The 21,549-nt window shown below is 38.1% G+C and overlaps 1 protein-coding gene across 2 annotated transcripts; it reads right to left on the reverse strand.

Annotated features, from left to right (window-relative positions):
• Window positions 1-2,060: 2,060 nt before the first annotated feature.
• NOL11 (nucleolar protein 11) lies at window positions 2,061-21,114 on the reverse strand. Of its 2 annotated transcripts, none has more exons than XM_081109174.1 (18): window positions 20,920-21,114; window positions 19,440-19,553; window positions 19,269-19,325; window positions 18,054-18,202; window positions 15,673-15,730; window positions 15,214-15,358; window positions 13,682-13,870; window positions 12,058-12,134; window positions 10,126-10,249; window positions 9,582-9,664; window positions 8,133-8,207; window positions 7,502-7,686; window positions 7,226-7,351; window positions 6,846-7,076; window positions 5,708-5,786; window positions 4,812-4,868; window positions 2,641-2,748; window positions 2,061-2,477 (listed from the first exon to the last, which is right to left on the reverse strand). In XM_081109174.1, the coding sequence occupies exons 1-18, from the start codon at window positions 21,058-21,060 to the stop codon at window positions 2,361-2,363; spliced, it is 2,115 nt and encodes a 704-aa protein (XP_080965300.1). In that variant the 5' UTR covers window positions 21,061-21,114; the 3' UTR covers window positions 2,061-2,360. The 2 variants fall into 2 exon arrangements, with proteins under 2 accessions (XP_080965300.1, XP_080965299.1); XM_081109173.1 differs by having other exon boundaries at window positions 4,812-4,904.
• Between the last annotated feature and the right edge of the window lie 435 nt (window positions 21,115-21,549).

The raw sequence follows: 21,549 nt of genomic DNA on the forward strand, positions 1-21,549 counted from the left end.
AAAATATCTCTTTGACAAGAGACAAAGCACAGATCTACAGAATTCCCTGTGGCCTTCTGTCACATGATAACAAGGTTGTTTTTTTTTTAAACAAGAGCAGCCCTGGCCTGTTTCTTTCAGTGGCTTGAGCGGTGGCCCGCAGACTGAAGGGTTCTGGGTTCGATTCCAGTGCATTCGGGAGGCAACCAATTGATGCATCTCCCTCACATCGATGTTTCTCTCTGTCTCTCCCTCTCCCCTCTACTCTCTCTAAAAATCAATGGAATAACATCCTTGGGTGAGGATTAACAAAAAACAAGACACAACGACAAAAAATAACAAGAGCAGAGATTTGAAGCCCTTGACTGGAATTGAACCCAGGATCCTTCAGTCTGCGGTCCAATGCTCTATCCACTGAGTCAAACCGGCTAGGGCACCCATACTGTTTTTAAACCGTGGTTGGGGGCCTACAGATGTGGAAGGTTGAGCATCATCCTGTGCACCGAAAGGCTGCTGGTTAGATTCCCAGTCAGGGCATGTACTGTGGGCAATGGATCAATATTTCTCTCTCACATGGATGTCCCCACCCCCACCCCAAACATGTCTTGGGGTGAGGAAGATATATATTCTGGGGTTGTATTCTCTTTTTTTTTTGGTTTTGTAACAAGTTATCCATGAACACTACATTGTTCTGCATAGACACTACTACATTATTTCCCCCTCTCTTATTCAAATAATCCTTTCAACCTTAAAATTAGACTAATTTACTTTTATCTTTTCCAGACTTAAACTATCTCAAATCTTGATTCCATGCCCTGGGCCACTACCCAAGGTATCCTGTTTTGATAAGACAATTTGCTAGGTATTAAAGTAATAATGCTTTCTACAAATCTATATACTCATGGCATACTTAGAATCTATCATCTAATCTTTTAAGCATTACATAGGTGGTATCCATTTATTATCTCAAAGTGTTCCTGTAGGACTACTTTGAAGCAGTTGTTTTTTTTACATAAAATTAAACAATAATTAAACAAAAACATTCCTAAAATCGAACACCAAATTATAAATATGACCAGCCACATACTTACTAGAGGCCCGATTGGCCCTCGCAGCCTCGGCCAGCCCTTGCAGCCTTGGCTTTGTCTGGAAGGTCATCCGGATGGTCATTCAGATGGTTGTTCTGCTGTTTGGTCTAATTAGCATATTAGCTCTTTATTATATAGGATGTACTACAATTTATAGGAAAATTTAAAAATATATATTGTAACCCTTCAAGTAAATGTTTCAAAAGTATTTACTCAACAGAGACTTTCATGGCTTAGAAAAGTTTCAAGTTACTTTTGGGAAACTAAATTCATCACCTGAAAGTGATTTCATTTTTAACAAAAATAAACTTGAGTTTATTTTTAAGAAACAAAAGTCTCTATTTCTTCCACATAAAACCATTCATTTGGCCTAAATCGAAAGAGTTAAAATGAGAAATTCTATGTCAATCAACCTTTTAAACTATTTGTTTTTTACTATCTAGTAATGCTTTTATAACCTAAATTATCAACTAATCATGGAGGTAATCTGAGAGATAATGTGTAGAAAGAGGTATTGTTCAATGCCTGGGTAGGAAGAAAAGGTGAGTGGAAGTACATAAAGAATAGGAAAAAATTGCCCTAGCCTGTTTTCTCAGTGGTTGGAGCACTGGCCCTCAAACTGAAAGGTCCTGAATTTGATTCTGATCATTTGCATGTACCTCGGTTGCAGGTTCAATCCCCAGGGCCACTCGTGCCACTCGTGGGAGGCAACAAATCGATGTGTCTCTCTCATATTGATGTTTCTCTCTGTTAAAAATCAATGGAAAAAATATCCTTGGGTGAGGATTAACAAAAACAAAAACAGTAAAAAATGGCAGAAGAAAAGCCCCTGCCTCTGCAAGCATGGTTCCCCACCCTGCGTGTGGAACTGACTGCTGCTGTCGGCTATGAGCACAGAGGAGCCGGGACAGCTCTGACACTGACAACATTACATTCTTCCTAGAATCAGTGTTTCAATGGTGATTTTTTAAATAAAAGAACTATTTAAAACATATGGTAAGAAATTAGACTTTTATAAGTATCACAAATAAGTTTACTTAAAATTAGCTCAGTTACATATTTTTTTAAAAGTTTCAGAACTTTCCCCTCCAATGTCCATAAACCAGGATAGGTTCGCATGAGCCCTCCAGTCCACCCCAGGAGCATCAATAAGTGATGGTCTAGGTGCTCTCACACATTTCTCTTGTCATTGAAAGACAGTCACAAACAAAACACATCTCTTGCCTGGATGAGTAGGAAGAATTCACTTTTAAAAGAGTTTCATAAAATGTCTATGAAAGAGAACTGGTAATATCAGAAGAGTTCCAGCACTTCAATTGAATATAATTCTCTATTATTCTTTTCTTGATTCAATTTCTGTAGCTCACGAAAACTTACTTCAATCTTGTTGAGCTCGGAACAAATGCATATCTAGAGAAAAAAGTTTCAAAATAACTTTTACTATCACTCTACATATGAACAAGCCCTCAATTATTACTTATAACTATTTCAAGAAAAAAGTTTAAGAATAAATTTTAATTCAGGTGATACTTGGGTACAAAATGAATTCAGTATAGATCAAATTATCACACACCTGAGATTTCACAAACTTGTAAAGACTTAACAGTAGACTTTTGGCTTCCGGTATCATTACCACAACAGTAAAATTAGCATCTAGAAGTAGGCATATCCAATCCATAATCTGAAAGTAAACAGGAAAATAAAAATTAAGATTTTAAATTTAATTTTAGGTTAATTTCCTAATATCCATGATTATATCAAACAGTTATAACTCTTCCTTACAAATACCTGATAATTTTAGTTTAGAGATAAAAGAATTTCTAAACAATATAAAAAGGCTCTTTTATGCCTTTTTTTTTTTTTTTAATTTCACCTGAGAATATTTTTCCCATTGATTTTCAGAGAGTGGAAGTGAGAGAGGGAGAGAAAGAAACATACATGTGAAAGAGACATATTGATTGGCTGCCTCCTGCAGTACCCAACCAGGGCTGGAGGGAATCAAACCTGCAATCCAAGTTCACGCCCTTGACTGAGAATCAAACTCATGACCTTTCAGTGTCTGGGCTGGGACTCTAACCACTGAGAAAACTGGCCAGGGCACTTTTCTGCTTTTATACTTGCTATTTTAAAAGCATAATGGTTGCCGAAACCGGTTTGGCTCAGTGGATAGAGCGTCAGCCTGCGGACTGAGAGGTCCTGGGTTCGATTCCGGTCAAGGGCATGTACCTGGGTTGCGGGCACATCCCCAGTGGGGGATGTGCAAGAGGCAGCTGATCGATGTTTCTCTCTCATCAATGTTTCTAACTCTATCTCTCTCCCTTCCTCTCTGTGAAAAATCAACAAAAGATGGTCCAACACTCTTATTATCAAAGAAATGCAAATTAAAGTAAAGCATCATTTGTTATCTATTTGATTGGCAAAGAGTAAGGTCTCAGACTTTTGAGATAGTAGTACTGATTGTCACAAACCTTCAGAAAGGTAATCGACCATTTTAAAAACAAAAAATGTGTGCATCTTTTATTCATTAATTTTGCTTATGGACATTTACCCAACAGGCATTCTCTCATAAATATACAAGAATATCTTGATAAAGATTCCCAACAAAGGTTTGTTCACAATAGCAAAAAACTGTAAACAACTCAACTGCTGCTATTTAGGGGACTGACAAATTAAGATTTTCCATAAACTGAAATATAGTCATTAAAAAGGATGAGGGAATCAACAGACGTATGTATACTGGTCCAGAAAATGTCTAAAACATAGTATTGAGTGAAAAAACCAAATTGCAGAATAGTGTGCATACTATGGTATTGTTAGATCTTTCAACTATAAAAACCCACTACTTAAAAATTTTTAACTTATATTTTAAAATCAAAATAAAATTAAGTGTTTGAAATACTTAATTAGAATAACACAATCTTAAACCACAATGATTTTTTTAAAATTCTCACTCAAGGATGTTTTTATTTATTTGAGAGAGAGAGAGAGAGAGAGAGAGAGAGAGAGAGAGAGAGAGAGAGAGGGAATGAATTAGAGAGAAAAAAAACAATGATTTTTTTATTTACTTATTGATGCATTCATTGGTTGATTCTCGTGTGTGCCCTGATGGGGGAATGAACCTGGAACCTTGGCCAACGAGAATGAAACTCTAAACAACCGTGCTACCAAGCTAAGGTATCATTCTTAAGAGGTTATTACAAGGATACTTGTCACCCTCTCCCAATGAGGCTAAGGAAATTCTTGAAAAGGGTCACAAAAAAGAATCATGAATTTAAGGTAAATTTATGTTATTTCATGTAGAATTATAACTTTTTTTAAAAAAAATATTTTATTGATTTTGTACAGAGAGGAAGGGAGAGGGATAGAGAGTTAGAAACATCAATGAGAGAGAAACATCGATCAGCTGCCTCTTGCACACCCCTACTGGGGACATGCCCGCAACCAAGGTACATGCCCTTGACTGGAATCGAACCTGGGACCCTTCAGTCCGCAGGATGACGCTCTATCTATCCACTGAGCCAAATTGGCTAGGGCTAGAATTATAACTTTAAAACTCAATCTACCAAATTGAAAGATGCTCCCGACCTCCCACTCCAGTGGTTTGTATACAGGTTGAGGAAAAAAGTTCATATGGACTAAGAGACAAGGAGAAATCAGTTACTGAATTCCAGGTTCTGACACTATATATAAACAAAATAAACAGACTTTCCCCAACACCTAATAAAAATTCAAAAATGATCTCACCTGATTTAGGGTTGGAGGGTGTATTCCAGGAAGAGTCATAGTTGCATTTTCACTACACTTCAAGTAAAGAAAATACAAATACTGGAGAAATAGCTGGGTGGGGGGGGAAAAGGACAATTTATCACTTGGATAGAAATATGTTCTCTATATGGAAAGCTAACGGAGACTGGAAGGAATTTTAAGAGGCTACTGAATTTTACTATCTAATGACACAAAAATAAATAAAATTACAGTCCCTGCCATCAATGAGGAGATCATTTGGTTTGGGAGGGGTGGGTAGGGAGTTTATTTACAAATAATAAGTAGAGAAGAGAGAATCCTTCTTTGGGCAATTTTTTAAATAGTGTGTAACTTAGATCAGTGGTTCTCAACCTTCCTAATGCCACGACCCTTTAACACAGTTCCTCATGCTGTGGTGACCCCCAACCATAAAATTATTTTCGTTGCTACTTCATAACTGTAATTTTGCTATTGTTATGAATCGTAATGTAAATATCTGATATGCAGGATGTATTTTCATTGTTACAAATTGAACATAATTAAAGCATAGTGATTAATCACAAAACAATATGTAATTATATATGTGTTTTCTGATGGTCTTAGGCGACCCCTGTGAAAGGATCGTTTGACCCCCAAAGGGTCGCGACCCATAGGTTGAGAACCGCTGACTCAGATGGATTAACCTGGCCTTCAGGGTTGGCAACAGGACCATGCCAACGTCTGCCAACCAAAAGTCTCTCTGATCTCCTAGGCACAATTTTCACAATGAGGGCTGTGGAACCTCTTATTCACATGAAGGAAGCTGATATCCTTTTGAATGCCCTAAAAGCTGGTTGGAGTGAAGGTGCAAATTTAAACCAGAAGTAAAATTCTATAGGATTTATAAGAACACTCACAGTGATATGTTGTGCTGGGATGTCTTTCAAATGAGGCAGAAGAAATGTTTCACTATATGCTGAATGAAGAACTGCATTTCTATTTAGGAATAAAGGAAAATCTTATACCAATATATAAAGGCTGTTCTACTAAAAGTATGAATAATTCCCTTTCCCAATAATTTTTAAAAATTTATATGAAAGTTTTACTTTTCTAGAAGAGTTCTACCACTGAACATCCTCCTAATCACTAGAGAGTGGTATTTACTCAGAATACCAACTTTTGCCGAAACCGGTTTGGCTCAGTGGATAGAGCGTCGGCCTGCGGACTGGGGGGTCCCAGGTTCGATTCCGGTCAAGGGCATGTGCCTGGGTTGCGGGCATATCCCCAGTGGGAGATGTGCAGGAGGCAGCTGATCGATGTGTCTCTCTCATCGATGTTTCTGACTCTCTATCTCTCTCCCTTTCTCTCTGTAAAAAATCAATAAAATATATTAAAAAAAAAATACCAACTTTAGAATTGAAGAGTATAGCTTCTGACATAAGAAAACACATTTAAGCCGAAACCGGTTTGGCTCAGTGTATAGAGCGTTGGCCTGTGGACTGAAGGGTCCCGGGTTTGATTCCGGTCAAGGGCATGTACCTGGGTTGCGGGCACATCCCCAGTGGGAGATGTGCAGGAGGCAGCTGATCGATGTTTCTCTCTCATCGATGTTTCTAACTCTCTATCTCTCTCCCTTCCTCTCTGTAAAAAATCAATAAAATATATATTTAAAAAAAAACACACATTTAAGTAAGTTGTTTCAGTATAGCAATGAATGTAATCCATTTTCAAGCAGAAACTTAAAAAAACCCTGAAAAACAAACAAACAAACAATAACAACAAAATCCACCCTGGGTTTTTGGTCAGTTCGTTAGTGTTGGCCCAATAGATCAAGGTTGCCAGTTTGGTCCCTGGTCAGGGCACATACAAGAATCAACCAATGAATACATAAAGAAGTGGAACAACAAGTCGAGGTGTTTGTTTCTCTCTCCCCACCCTCTTAAAATCAATTTTTAAAAATCACTTTAAATTATCTAATCATTCCTTAGTTATTGCTTGGCATTTGACTATACCCCCCAAAAAAGACAATACAAAGAAAACTATTTCAAAGGATACAGGAGAGCTGCTCTTTTTGGTATTACAGGGCACGAAGTGGTCTCCTCTATTGTGCTCTGAGGCTTTTCACTTAACTCTTTATCACAGTTATCACAATTATCTTCTTCAGGATTGAAGCCATTTTGAAGAATTCCCGTTTGCTCTTCCATCTTCTCTTCTTGTACAGCATCACTGTAGTCAGAAACTGACTCCATATTAACATCTGTTTCTTGAAGACTGTCATCACCAATGCTATCATGTTAATTGAAAAAAATTAAGTCTTATCGCTCTTTGAACTTACTGGAAAATTTTTCATTTTCCAAGCATCCAGTTTTAGAAATCAAACAACACAATAGATTAAAAATGCAGTGAAAGAAGGGGACCATTGGCTTCTAACTTACCTCAAGAACATTTTTAAGCAAGCACAGGTGACTGCTTCAGGAATGTCAGGGAACTGCTGAAGACAGAGCTGCAACATCTGTACATCTGTCTTTTCTAATGCAACTTCCATTAAGCCTGGGCACAAGCTAAGAAAAGAAAACATGTATCATCTTTATATATTAAGAAAAATCTCAACTGCAAATAATTTATAAGGTTTTTCAGAGCATGGAAATTAGAACTATAAGAAACAAGGTGAAAAAAATCATGCACGTCAAGTTTGGTGTGCAAACGTTTACCTGTAAGAAAGCACATGCATCTGGATAAGCTGCATCAGAGAGCTCCGAGGATAAAATGATGGTTCTGTTTTACATCTTCCCAGAAGTCCTATTACTATGTCCCCAATAACAGTATGAAAGTCAGGTGTCCGCTTAATAGCCAAAAATTTACGTAGTTCTATTTCAATGTGTTTTTCTGAATCTTTCTAAAAGGGCAGATTTAAAGAGTTCAGTCTGGTACATTAATAAATGTCACTCTAAACTTAAAGGTTCCCTAGCTCAACATTTTCTTAAGTCACTAATGGCATCCATGCATTTCTGTGAAAATGGACTTGACAATTTGCTGCACAAAGACAAATGGCAAAAAAAAAAAAAAAATTCAAGGGCTTAGAAATAAAAATCTTTAAGAGGATAAATTACAAATATTCAATGCAAAGCTGAATGAGATACTGATGAGAGCACTACCATCACACAAAACGCGCAGCAAGTCAAATAAGCCAAAATATTGGGTCACTGAAAATCTTAAGGTACTATACAAGTGTTAGGTTAGCTATAGCTATAAAAATGATCATAAAAATAAAATAGAATGAAAAGTAAGTAGGATTTCTTTTAACCACTTGACTTTTCTTATTTCTAATATTTTTTCATTTACCTTTATGGTTGATAAAAGTTGTTGGGATGCTGGAACTTCTGGCTGTACACTTGGTTCAATTTTTCTTCTCCTTAACTATAATTAAGTAAATTGATTAGGATCTCAAAATAATTTAAAAATTCCAATATACATTTAGAAGAATATAAAACATCCCAAAGAGACTAGCAAACTTTTGTTCTAATCACAAAGGTTTTTTTTAATAATTTAATTTTGTTATAGTGAAAAGTTGGTTTATTTAAGCTTTTAACTTTTTTTTTTTCCAGAGAGGAAGGGAGAGGGATAGAGAGAAACATCGATGAGAGAGAAACATCGATTAGCTGCCTCCTGCACACCCGCTACTGGGGATATGCCCGCAACCAAGATACATGCCCTTGACCGGAATCGAACCTGGGACCCTTCAGTCTGCAGGCCAATGCTCTATACATTGAGCCAAACTGGTTAGGGCAAAATGTCTAATACTTTTAAGATTTTTTTTATTAAAAATTTTTTAAAAAATGTATTTATATTGATTTTAGAGAGAGGTAGGGAGAGGGGACAAGAGGGGAAGGGGTCAGATAGAGATGGAGATTGATTTGTTGTTCTACTCATTTATGCCTTCACTGGTTACTTTTGTATGTACGTTGTCCAGGGTTTGAACCCACAACTTTGGCTTATAGGGACGATGTTCTAACTAATTGAGCTATCTGGTCAGGGCAGTTTTTTTTTTGTGTGTGTTTTTTTAAATATATATTTTATTGATTTTTTACAGAGAGGAAGGGAGAGAGATAGAGAGCTAGAAACATCAATCAGCCGCCTCCTGCACATCTCCCACCAGGGATGTGTTCGCAACCCAGGTACATGCCCCTGACCGGAACCAAACCCGGGACCCCTCAGTCTGCAGGCCGACGCTCTATCCACTGAGCCAAACTGGCTTCGGCCAGTTTTTTGTGTTTTAAACATAAAATGAAACCTTTATACTCAGGAAGGTATTTTACTAATTGCGAATTGGTCCATTTTCATACCTGGATCTTACCTAAAAACATGCCCATAAAAATTAACTACTAGATAACGTGTGTCATTTTTGGATAAAGGCTGTAGGGTTATTGAGTTCAAGATTTAAATTGCCCCATCATGCCCTATGGTGTGGCTCAGTGGTTGAGCGCTGACCTATGAACCAAGAGATCGCGGTTTGATTCCCAGTCAGGGCACATGACCTGGTTGTGGGCTAGGTCCCCAGTAGGGGTGTGTAGGAGACAGCCGATCAATGATTCTCTCACATCATTGATGTTTCTCTCTCTCTCCCCCTCCCTCTCCCTGCCTCTCTGAAATTAATAAAAATATATTTTAAACTGCCCCATCATTAAAATCAAAGCTGTAAGAGCTGTATAGATATGAATCATTAAAATAATTCAGCCTTTTCCCATCTTATAATATTTGCAATAATATTTGTATTTCGATGACCAAACTTACAATTCTCTTTGATGGCTCTGAGTTCTGGGATCCAAGTCCCTGAGAGGTTTCCCAATTTACAAAATGAGGCATGGTCTGAGTGCCTAAGAAAATAAAAAATACACAATTTCCCGCATTCTTTGACCTACCGTATTTACTCAACCAATCCAAGAAAAAACAACCACCACTTAAGCACAATTCAAGAGAGGCTTGTCCATTTAATTTTACCGATAAACCCAGGTAAGTACGTCACAATATAGTAAAAGGCTATGTGTCCAGCAACATTAAGCCAACAGATGAGACTGATGGTAAACCAGGGAGAGTAGAGATATTCATGATTTTGTCTGGGGGACTCTCCCCTTGCCCCAAAAGTCAGAAGAACACTGATGTTCAAAACCACAGTGTAGCTCTTAAGCCTGTGGCAATACCTGCAATGTGGACTGTTCCCCAGGTAGATACCTGGGACAAGGAAATGCCAATAATCAGTGGCAAATTTCAACATTAAGAACAGACTCTATAAATTGATGGTTGTTTATATTAATCAAACAAACTAGTAAGTTCCTACCTGGATCTTGACCATGCTTGAGTTTTCCAAGAGCACCTGCTAATGATGACATTTCACACTTGTATGGAATCACAGTTAGAATTTTTCCATGTAGCATAAATAAATGTTCTCCATAATACCAAAGCTACAAAAAAAGTTATAAAAATGTAATCATTTTTTCCCACTTCTATGATCTGATTCAACAAAGTCATATAATTTATAACAATAATTTATGGTGTGAGCAATCTTAATAGAACACAAAAGGACATGATAAAGTTAAGCAATTTTTCAGAACAATCCCATGTACAACTTATTAATTGGGTTAGGTTTACATAGTTTTTACTTTTGCCGATGTCTGAATGATGCATAAAATTTAAAACATACTCTTGACTCATAAATATCTGACTGATATTATACGTTAAGTATTTAAAATTAACATTGTCACTATTACACATCTATTAACATGATAAATATTACCAAGGCAACTGTAACATGGGCACACTGTAAGATGTACTAAGTAAAAAGGACAGAATTTAATAGAATCTAATGATTCGAATTATAAAATTGTAAAAAATATGTATATCAACAAAAACTCAAGGGAACATGAAAATCAAAACTAAGTTTGTTAAAGTAGTGAAACTGTGAGTGGTTAATTTTGTTAAAATTATTATTTTTTTTTTTTTTTAAATATATTTTATTGATTTTTTACAGAGAGGAAGGGAGAGAGATAGAGAGTTAGAAACATCGATGAGAGAGAAACATCGACCAGCTGCCTCCTGCACATCCCCCACTGGGGATATGCCCGCAACCCAGGTACATGCCCCTGACCGGAATCGAACCCGGGACCCCCCAGTCCGCAGGCCGACGCTCTATCCACTGAGCCAAACTGGTCTCGGCATAAAATTATTTTTTAAATAAACTAGAATTAAATTGTATGCTGAGAAATATAGTTTCCTCATTCTAGAATTACAACTATCAATAAATCCTATTATCTTGATTTACATATAAATAATCACTTACTAAACAACTAACATTCATTGAGCACCTTTGCTAGACAGTGAAGACACAACAGAGAACAAAACAGACAAGGACCCCTGAGCCTTTGGAAGTTTACAGTCTAGTTTGCTAAATTGTTAATTCGTTAAGTATTTTTTAAAAAGTTTATTTTTCTTGATTTCAGAGAGGAAGGGAGAGGGAGAGAGAGATAGAAACATCAATGATGAGAGAGAATCATTGATCGGCTGCCTTCTGCATGCCCCACACTGGAGATTGAGTTCACAAATTGGGCATGTGCCCTGACTGGGAATCAAACCCTGACCTCCTGGTTCATAGATTAATGCTCAACCACTGAGCCATGCCAGCTGGGCTCTTAAAGTATTCTTATGTAATTCCATAATAATGTTTAACATAAACCTAACAGACCAAGTTATTAGGAAAAGTAACATATAACAGAGATATGTTAAAAAAAGAACTATAAAAGGGTATAGTTCAAAATACAAAAGTAAAAAGACCAAACCAGCCTCGCAGGCGTGGCTCAGTGACTGGGCTTCGACCTATGAACCAGGAGATCATGGTTTGGTTCCCAGTCAGGGCACATGCCTGGGTTGTGGGCTTGATCCCAGTGTGGCACATGCAGGAGGCAGCAGATCAATGACTCTCCTTCATTATTGATACTTCTATCTCTCTCTTGCTCTCTCTTCCTCTCTGAAATCAGTTAAAAAAAAAAAAAAAAAAAGGCCAAATCAAAGAGCAGCTAAAATCCAAAATAATTTAATGACTAGTTAAGTGTTCTCCCTGATCTAAAACTAGCTATAATTTAGTCTTACATAAGGAAAACTAGTAAAACAACCAAATTAAATATAATCTTTCGGGTTAAAAAAATACTTAGAACAAAGAGGTCCCTTCATTAGGCACAAAAATAACTTGAAAAAATTTCCAAGTGCAAAAACTTACTTGACCACTGGTACCTTGTGGTAATTCTTTTGAAATCTGCAGTGTTTGAAATTTTGTGTTCCATATGGAGAGGCATTCTGTGAAAAAAAGAGAAATTCAGAATAGTCCCAAGAATAAACAAATATATGATGCCTTGTGGGTGGGACAAGGGAAGAGTTATAGTTAAACACACAAGTTTTGCTTTATTGAGTAATGACAACAGTGATTGCCACCAACATTTAAAGGAATTACACCTCATGAAAAGAAGAATGCACATGTGTGGAGGCAGGGCATATATAAGTTATCTGTGTACTTCTCCCTCAATTTTTTTTTCTTTCTTTTTTTCCTCTCCCTCAATTTTGCTATAAACCTTCAATTGCCCAAAAACATAAAATCTTTCTTTTCTTTTCTTTTTTAAAAAAATATATTTCTTTTTTGATTTCAGAGAGGAAGGGAGAGGGAGAGATAGATAGAAACATCAATGATGAGAGAGAATCACTGATCAGCTGCCTCCTGCACACCCCTACTGGGGATTGAGCTTGCAACCCAGGCATGTGCCCTTAACTGGAATCGAACCTGGGACCCTTCAGTTCGCAGGCTGACGCTCTATCCACTGAACCAAGCTGGCTAGGGCTAAAGTCTTAATAACAACAACATGCTGGTATGGAAAGGTCTCTATGATATCTCAGGTTAAGATACAACTCTAACAGTGGTTACTGGTTTTTTTGCTGCGTAGAGCATGAACCAGAAAGAGGAAGGAGGGGGGTTGAGAGAGAGCAGCACAGCATAGTAAAGTGGTTAAGAGCCCGGACTTAAGAGGGGTGAGGTACATGGCATATTAGAGTCAACCTGCTTGGGCTGAATCCTAGTTCACGACTTAATTACCTAACACCTAAGTTTCCTGACTTGTGAAATAGGGATGCTATATGTACTTTTTCTCAAAAGTTTGTTGGAAGGTAACACGATACAAATAATGAGGTAATTTAAGTAAAATGCCTGGTAGATAGCCATGCCTATAAGTAGGAGGAACTTAACAAAGTACACCGGTGAGGATGGATATATCAAGTTTGTAGTCAACAGCGAGCCTGGCCTGAACAAAGCAGAGGGTTCTTGCTGTGAAGTTAGCAGAAGAGACCGGGAAGGGTGAATGGGGTCTAGACTAGACTGTGAGGAGACCTGAGTGATAAACAATAGGTTCTGAGTTTTATAGTATAGGTGGAGACCCCCCAATCTTGCACTGGCCAGGAATAACTGGGTCTTTCATGATAGACTCTAAGTCTGTGTGTGCGCAGGGATGTTTGGGGGTAAGGTGATGATGAGAATCCTGCTCTGAAGTGACAGAAATGAAAAAGCATAGTCATCCCCAAATTTCAAGCTGTCCAAGTCCAGTGGATTTCTATTCTGTGTAAATGTGGCCAAGCTATGAATTTAATATTCTAGGTAAGGCTTACCAATGTTTCAAATGCCCATGGGTTGGCATTGACACCTGCAGTTTTTATTTCTTTAAGACATGGGTCATGAGCAAAGTAGTGATGCAAGGAAATGTTTTTGAAAGATTAACAAATGCAGGATGAAAGTCAAAGTCCTATAGGTACACTGTGAAGGAAAAATCCAAAGGACTTCTAATTGATTTGCTTTTAGTTACCCTTAGAAGCTGGAAGCGGTGGTCCCAGGACTGCTACGTGATCTTGATCCAGGACACTGAGTGCATTTCGAGCATTTCCAGACACGACAGTCTTGAGCAACAGTGATCTAACTACCCTCTGATGTTGATTTTTTTCTGGGTCACTTGGATGTATTGGTATCAAGGTTTCATATATACACCCATCTGAGCCTGTTGAAAACAAGTATTTGTTGTTCAATATTGAATAAAGAACAAATTTATAATAGTTAAATGTATGTACTAGGTTGTTAATAAGATTTTATCAATTTTGATACAGGATCCAACCAGAAAAATAAACAAATGTACCAATCACATCACTCTGCTTTCACTTAAAGAACATATTACAAATTTAAAATTAAGGGAGGAGTATCATTAATAAAAATCTTCGTAAGAAATGTCATAATAGCCAAGAAATCAAAACTGTAAATACCTGTAATAAAATATGACAGGAGATTGTCAGGGATACAGAAAATCTAGTCACTGAAAGGATATATCTTTCATTAGGAATAAATTAGCATTCTGGTTTATGCATCACATTTGTTACCTCATCACCCTGAAAACCATATGAAATTGCTATTTTTTTGTATGTGAACTAAATTTTGGCAATTCCCTGTGGTTCTAGATATGTTATAGGAAGATTTTTAGGACCCTGTGGTTCAGAATCCCTACTTTAATGTTCAATAAGCTAAAATATAACTTGCAAACTTCTATTTAACAATAACTATGCCCTATAGGTTAAACTTTAAGAAAACCAGTCCCTGTCAAGCAAAGGCATTAAGTAGATTCTAATGACCTAGAAATGATAAATGAAACATTTTTATTAATAGCTATTGAAAACATTTGCAAACTGAAAAACTTCACAAAGGTTTTTAATTGTGATAATACATATGTTCTCTAAACATTGCTCTTGTTTTTTTCCTCCCTTAACCTTCTCAAAACAACTTCAAAAGAAGCCAAAAAGGGTAGCGGTAGAGTATAGCATTAGTTTTTCCCCCCTAGGCATGACTGGGGCTATCCTTTACACCATTACAAACAGGTACACTCCAAGGCATTAAAGTAATATGGAAAACACTGGTTGGCTTAGGCCTAGAGTGCTTGGTTAGTCTCCTTTTACCCACCTGCCTCCATTCAAAGAAGGGCACACTAAGTCTCAAGACTGGGAAAAAAAGAAATGGAGGGCCATTAAGTAACAATCTTAGATATTTTATGGTTCAGTAATTATTATATCAAAGAACCTGGCCTTATCATGATAAAGATTAAAGGTGATTTTTCTTTTTTTGTTAGTGTTATACTATCACTTACTGCTTATGATAAATTTAAAGACATAACATTTACCTGCAGAGAACCAATGACTTAAGCTTGACCAGACATGGCAAAGTGCAAAAAGTGAAGGTATAGATGCTTGTAAGGAAGCATGCAATGGGAAGTGCTACAGCAGAAAACTGCAAAAACAAGTACTATCCTGTAATATTCCTCTACTTACAGTCACAGTAAATTCAAAGAAAAATACTTACTTAATGACATCAAAGAAATGAATTTCCGACACAAAGATGCAGTAAAACTCTGTATAACAGATTTTTCTTCTTGTCCAAGTAAGAGGGTATATTTGCTCACAACACTTGAGTTAAACTTTTGTACATAAGCGAAGTAATTTCCATGCTGCAAAAAAAAAAAAAAGTTATTTTATTTTTTAAATACTCTCATTTCAACCAACTATATTTAAATGTTAAAACCATGTTACCCCATTCTAATTACTTTAATGGGTGCTTAAAAACCTATTGTCTAATTAAATTTAAATGTTATAAAATATTTCAGTTAAATATAGAAATATAGCCAGTAGACTCTTTAGTATTTAAAAGATACAAAATACATAATCTTCTGACAGAAATACTAAAGTCCTATTTTAGTTTTAAAAGTAATAAAGTGATTTTAAAATGTTATATACTGGCCCAGGAATTAGAGATCTCACTTACTTTTTCAGTAATAAAGATTAAGGCAGGATGCCTAAATACCATGAAAAACTTTGTCCACCTAAAAAAATAAAAATAAAAAGTATAAAATGCCAAATCACCAGTTGAAACATACCATCAATCTAAATTTAAGAAACTATATTTTATATGTTTTTTAGAGAGAGAGGAGAAAAAGGAGAGAGAGAGAGAGAGAGAGAGAGAGAGAGACAGAGACATCAGAGAATACTTAATTCAGTGTTCCAAAATACAGGGTGGGGCAAATGTAGGTTTACAGTTGTGGGTATAAGAAACACAAGAGTTACTCTTAATATTATTGTTGTATTATTTTCGATATGAACAACTGTAAACCTACATTTGCCCCACCCTGTATATACCAGAAGGAATTAGTAGGTATTTCTCTGTCAAATGTGTCTGTGGATTAAACGCAAGTTGCTGAACTTCCCAGTCTTAAAGATAATAATGTGAGTTATAAAGTTTACAAGGGGGTAGGGTAGGGTGTGACAGCATGATGTGTTTCCCAAATTTATTGGTGCCTCTACTCTCCTTGCCCCCCCCCTCCCCCCCGCCTTTTCTGGTTAATCCTCACTTGAGGTTATTTTCCTACTGATTTTTAACTTTTACTTATTTATAAGTACTGCGCGCTAACCAACTGCGTCACTGGAGCTCCGTTTACTTATTTATAAATATATTTTTATGATTGGTTTCAGAGAGAGAGAGAGAGAGAGAGAGAGAGAGAGAGAGAGAGAGAGAGAGACATGCACCTGACAGTGAAACATCGAATGGCTGCCTCCTGCACACCCCTAATGGGGATGGAGCCCACAACCTGGGCATGCGGTCTGACTGGGAATCAAACAGTAACCTCCTGGTTCATAGGCTGATGCTCAACCACTGAGCCATGCCAGCGGCTTCCATTGATTTTTTTTTTAGAGGAGTGTAAGGGAGGGGGAAGGAGAGAACATCATCAATATGAGAGAAACACATTGGTTGCCTCCCACACATGCCCCAATCAGGGCTGGGGATCAAGTCTGCAACTGAGGTACTTGCCCTTGATTGGAATCAAATCCAGGACCCTTCAGTCTGTAGGCCATCTCTCTAACCACAGCATCAAACCAGCTAAGGACCCCCTCCCTTTTTGAGAGTCATTTTTCGGGACTAGCATTCGGAGAAAAACATTAGCATCTCAACTGCCTTCTTAAAGTGACAGTGGGAACTTAGGCACAGGAGTGTGAAAAGGGCTTGTAACAAGACTGCATGGCCAGTTTTTCGCAAAATGGCTATTAACCCAAATCCTCTACCTATATTTTTTCCCAGTTGCTCACACTTCAAGGGAAGGCCAAGATAGACTAACTGGTCATTGTCCACACTGTTCACTAAGTACAGGTCTTTGCTTTGACTTTTAGAAAGTTTGATTCAGGTGGACCTGGAGAGCAAGTTAACTGAACAGGAAATGTGATAAAATAATGGGGATTGGAAAGAGATGAAATCATGAAATGTCCTGCTATCATTTGGATGATTCATTTTCTTGATTTTGTTCCAGGATCTGGGAAAGCCGATGGGCTCAAAACACTATCGTTTCACTAACAAGCTGCACATTTCCTCAGGGGCAGGGCTCTAACTATGGCAGTCAAGGCAATATGACAGAAACAAAGATTATTTTGGTGTGAGATTACCCACTTCATCTTCAAATAACTGACTATCCAGTTTTCTGTCATCAGAACAGACTCATATGATCTTAGTTTCCTCAGTCATCTATCACCCTAGAGCAGCGGTTCTCAACCTGTGGGTTGTGACCCCTTTGGGGGGTTGAACGACCCTTTCACAGGGGTCGCCTAAGACCATTGGAAAACACATATATAATCACATATTGCTTTTGTGATTAATCACTGTGCTTTAATTATGTTCAATTTGTAACAATGAAATTGGGGGTCACCACAACATGAGGAACCGTATTAAAGGGTCGCAGCATTAGGAAGGTTGAGAACCACTACCCTAGAGGGTTTTGAGGTATGTTATTGCAGCCAACGTTTTATAAGTGGTTTTTAATTAGGCTTTTATTATGTTCAAAACCAAAAATTTTTTGAAAAAAATCCTCACCTGAGGATATGTTTTCATTGATTTTAGAAAGCGTGTGGAAGGGAGAGAGAAAAACATTGATGTGAAACATCGATTGGTTGCCTCCTGTACACGCCCCAGCTGGGGATGGAACCCACAACCCGGGTATGTGCCCAAGACCTTTCGGTGCACAGGACGACACTCCAACCAACTGAACCTCCCAGCCAGGGCTAACCAAAATGCTTTTTAACAAAGCAATCAGAGTTATAAAAAAAACATGCAAAGTGCCTTTTCATTTTGGTAAAAATTCACTTACAAGTATTAGAACTTACTTAATCACTTCTTCATCAGCGATAACAGTTTCAATTTTCTGCTGGGGCTCTGCAAGCAAGGCCTCTAAACCACGAACGGCACCGTCCTTGAATAACACCAAGGGTTCTGTCCCTGGTATCGAAAGTATTCTATATACCTCAGCTGACAACTATGAGAACATAAGAATATTTTAATTTTTATTCTAAATCAATTGCCATCTAATAGAATAAAGACATTTAGAGAAGCCTTATTTTTAAGAACTGATTTCATTTTGATTCAATTGTTTTACAATTATGTATGGTACAAAGTCAAATCTACAACATAAATTACATACAGAAGTCTAACTTTTGCTCCTATCTGTCTACCCTGTTCTCTGCTCTCCTCCTTAAGTAATCATTTTTATTCATTTTTAGTTTATCCTTCCATTGTGAATACTGGAGGTTAGGCTACAGCCAAAACTGGAGGTAGGGAGCAGTACAAAGAGAGCCACTAATAAGCGATTCTGGAGCTAAAGACTGATGCCATAATTACAATCATAGTCTGCAAGCCCAAGAAAAGAAGTTAATCCCACTGCATAAAATTCAGGACCGTGTCACTGCAAGGTAAATGGAAAGCCTGAAACCAGGGAACAGCACAGTCAGCAGGCTAGACGTTTCAAGGGTTCAGGCAACAACTGCCACTTATATCTGAATCAGCTCTATTATGAGCTACTTCTAAAATGTGGCAATTATAATTAGAGTTAGACATTTAGAGATAGAAGGAACTTTCTAGATTAACCTAATTTGAGACACTCATTTTATAAGTAAGAAGTTATGTAACACACTTAGGTCATTAGTAAAAAAGGCAGTTAGTCACAGTTCTTTTTCAATGCATTATGTGCCACTCTTAAAATATAACATGCACGAAATTTGCAGGGTTTATTTTACCTATTTTAAGTAAGGCACAGTGAAGCTGTTCTCACAAGGGACACACCACAAACATCTAAACTCATGGAAATAACTACAAATGTATCATTCAGGAGGTATTTAAATCCTTAACCTCATGGGATAAGGAAGTTTATATTTTGTAACATCAACTCATAAACTGAGACATGTAAGATAACTAGAATGAGAAACTATTATAAGCTTTATGCTCACATTCACAGATGCACTAAGATAAACAACCTGCTACAACAATGCAAATTATTTCATCTCGCCAATAAGCTAATAAATACATTGGAAAATCCAAAGACTTACTGTAGCTTTAAATACTTTATCCAGGTTTACATCTTCATTAGTCCATAATCTCAAAACCTTAAATTAAAACATATAAGAAAAGTATTCCAATGCTCGTTTACATATAATAAACACGAAGTTAATAAATGAACACGTTGTGTTTTATATGTATATAAAAGTTTTAAAACTCACCTTGCTATCGTGTACAACAATATATTCTCCAGTTTGAAAGTTGCACACAGCTGGACACGTTATAACTTGACCTTGTTTCACTGACCAGCTCCCCAAAGGTTTCTGATCTGAAACCTAGTAAAATTAACATACAATATTTAAAAAGCCAGTTTCTGACGATAAAAGCAATCAAGTTTATAGTTAAAATGATAGTATTTAAAAGATTTCCTACATCAAAAAAAATAGTCACAAAAAGACAAATACGGTATGATTCCACCTCATACAGAGAGAGTGAATGGTGGCTGCTGGGGCTGGGAGAATGGGCAGTCATTGCTCAATAGGTACGAAGTTTCATATTTGCACCATGAAAAGAGTTTTCCAGACATGGATGGTGGTGATGGCTGCCCAGCAAGGTGAATGCACTTAATTTAATACCCTGAACTGTATGCTTTAAAAAGATGGTTTAAGACAGTTAATTTTATCATGTATATTTTCCCACCACTAAAAATATAAAAAACTTTTACAAAGTAGTTAAAATGAAAATATAAACAACAGTACATTAAAAAAACAATTATCCCATTGTGCCTTTGAACAGAAGCATGGGAAATTAAGCAGGAGTAGCTAACAGCCATTATGTGTTCCTATGCAGGAATTGCAAAATTTCAAGTCCACTTGACAGCTCAGGTAAAAACCAACGGTGTCATCAGAAGAGTCAAAACAAGCAAATAGCTTGGAAACTGTTTGCAACTTGTTCCCAAAACCTCAAAGTAGATTCCTAGCTTCCCAAACACGCGGAAAACTAAAAAAAAATCACGCGATCAGTAAAAATAAAGCTGCTTAAAAGGTGTGCCTTCAGGCTTTAGGATGAAAAGGGGGCGGGGCGTGTAGATCTCCCCAGACTCAACCCCAGGATTTACAGCGTGGAGTTAGTTGGCAACAGATTTCTCGCAATCAAGGTTCCCATCAAGATACTAAGGAAGCAAAAAAACCCACAAAAAACAAAAAAACACCAAAATAAAAATCCACAAAACTTTCCCCCCGAGGGGCTAAGTGTATGGACACGGGGATAAACCAGTTCCCACCATGTCCATCACCCTCTCCCTCCCGACTGATCTCCGTTCCGACACTTCAGGGGGCAGAGGGGTGACCGAGACCCCAGGAAGGGGGTTGCAAGGCCATCTTCCTCCGGGGACTCAAGCAAACGCACAGGCTTCCTTTCCTTTCCGAGTCCGGTCCACGTGCACTTAGATGCTTTGCAGCGTGCAACTCAGAACATGCCTCTCTCTCCAGGAAAATCACCAAATCGAATTCTAGCCTTCCGTCGGCATTCCGGAGGGGCCGAGCTGGCTTTCCGCTAACCCCGCTCGACCCATTTTTTTCCCCTGAAGCTGGGAGAGACCCAAGGCTCGGGCTCCGCGCTCAGCAATGGGCGAGACAGCAGCGGGGCGCTCCGGTCCCATCGCCCTCCCCTCAGAGAGGATGACGGTCCTATCGGCCTCACCTTATAGAGGATGACGGTCCTGCCGCTGTCGGTTATTAAGAACTGGTCTGTTTTGTCGCACTGCTCCACGCCTAAGAGTCCGTCAGGCCCGGCACCCAAGGGTACCGCAGACAACGTGAATTCCTCCTCCAGGGCTGCCATCTTGGGCAAACCTAGGGACCGCCGCGCATCCCTCCCGGCAGGCTTCGCGCTTCCTCTCGCGAGAACTAGGAGTCGGAATTGACGGGAAGGCACCAAAAGAGAAATAGGCCCTCGGAGCCTGCGACCTCTTACGCGTGTGTTGCGTGGAGTGGGCGGGGCCTGGAGTTCGCGTGAGAATCCACCTCCCAGGCCACGCCCCAGCGAGTCCCGGATGTACTCCTGTTGGAAGCAGGGGCGGGGAAACTCGTACCTGTTGGGAGTCCGCGGTGCTTTAATGAGCTGCGGACTTGGGAGGGTGGGCGTGGCAAGTGTCCGAATGTAAATTATATATTTATATTTTTACTCTAATCGAATTCCTACCACGACCTAACGGAACAGTGTAGATAAATTCTTTTTTTTTAATATATTTTATTGATTTTTTACAGAGAGGAAGGGAGAGAGATAGAGAGTTAGAAACATCGATGAGAGAGTAACATCGATCAGCTGCCT

Source organism: Myotis nattereri, assembly GCF_964212035.1.
Source record: "Myotis nattereri genome assembly, chromosome: 16".
NCBI lineage: Eukaryota > Metazoa > Chordata > Mammalia > Chiroptera > Vespertilionidae > Myotis > Myotis nattereri.

Excerpts from the sequence above, each read along its gene's own strand:
- NOL11 (XM_081109173.1), bottom strand. The coding sequence starts at position 21,060 with ATGGCAGCCCTGGAGGAGGAATTCACGTTGTCTGCGGTACCCTTGGGT. Across the intron at positions 13,871-15,213 it reads CATTTCTTTGATGTCATTAA|GCTCAGATGGGTGTATATAT; the intron begins GTAAGTATTTTT and ends TGTTTTCAACAG. Across the intron at positions 5,787-6,845 it reads CCAAAAAGAGCAGCTCTCCT|AAATGCAGTTCTTCATTCAG; the intron begins GTATCCTTTGAA and ends ATTCCTAAATAG.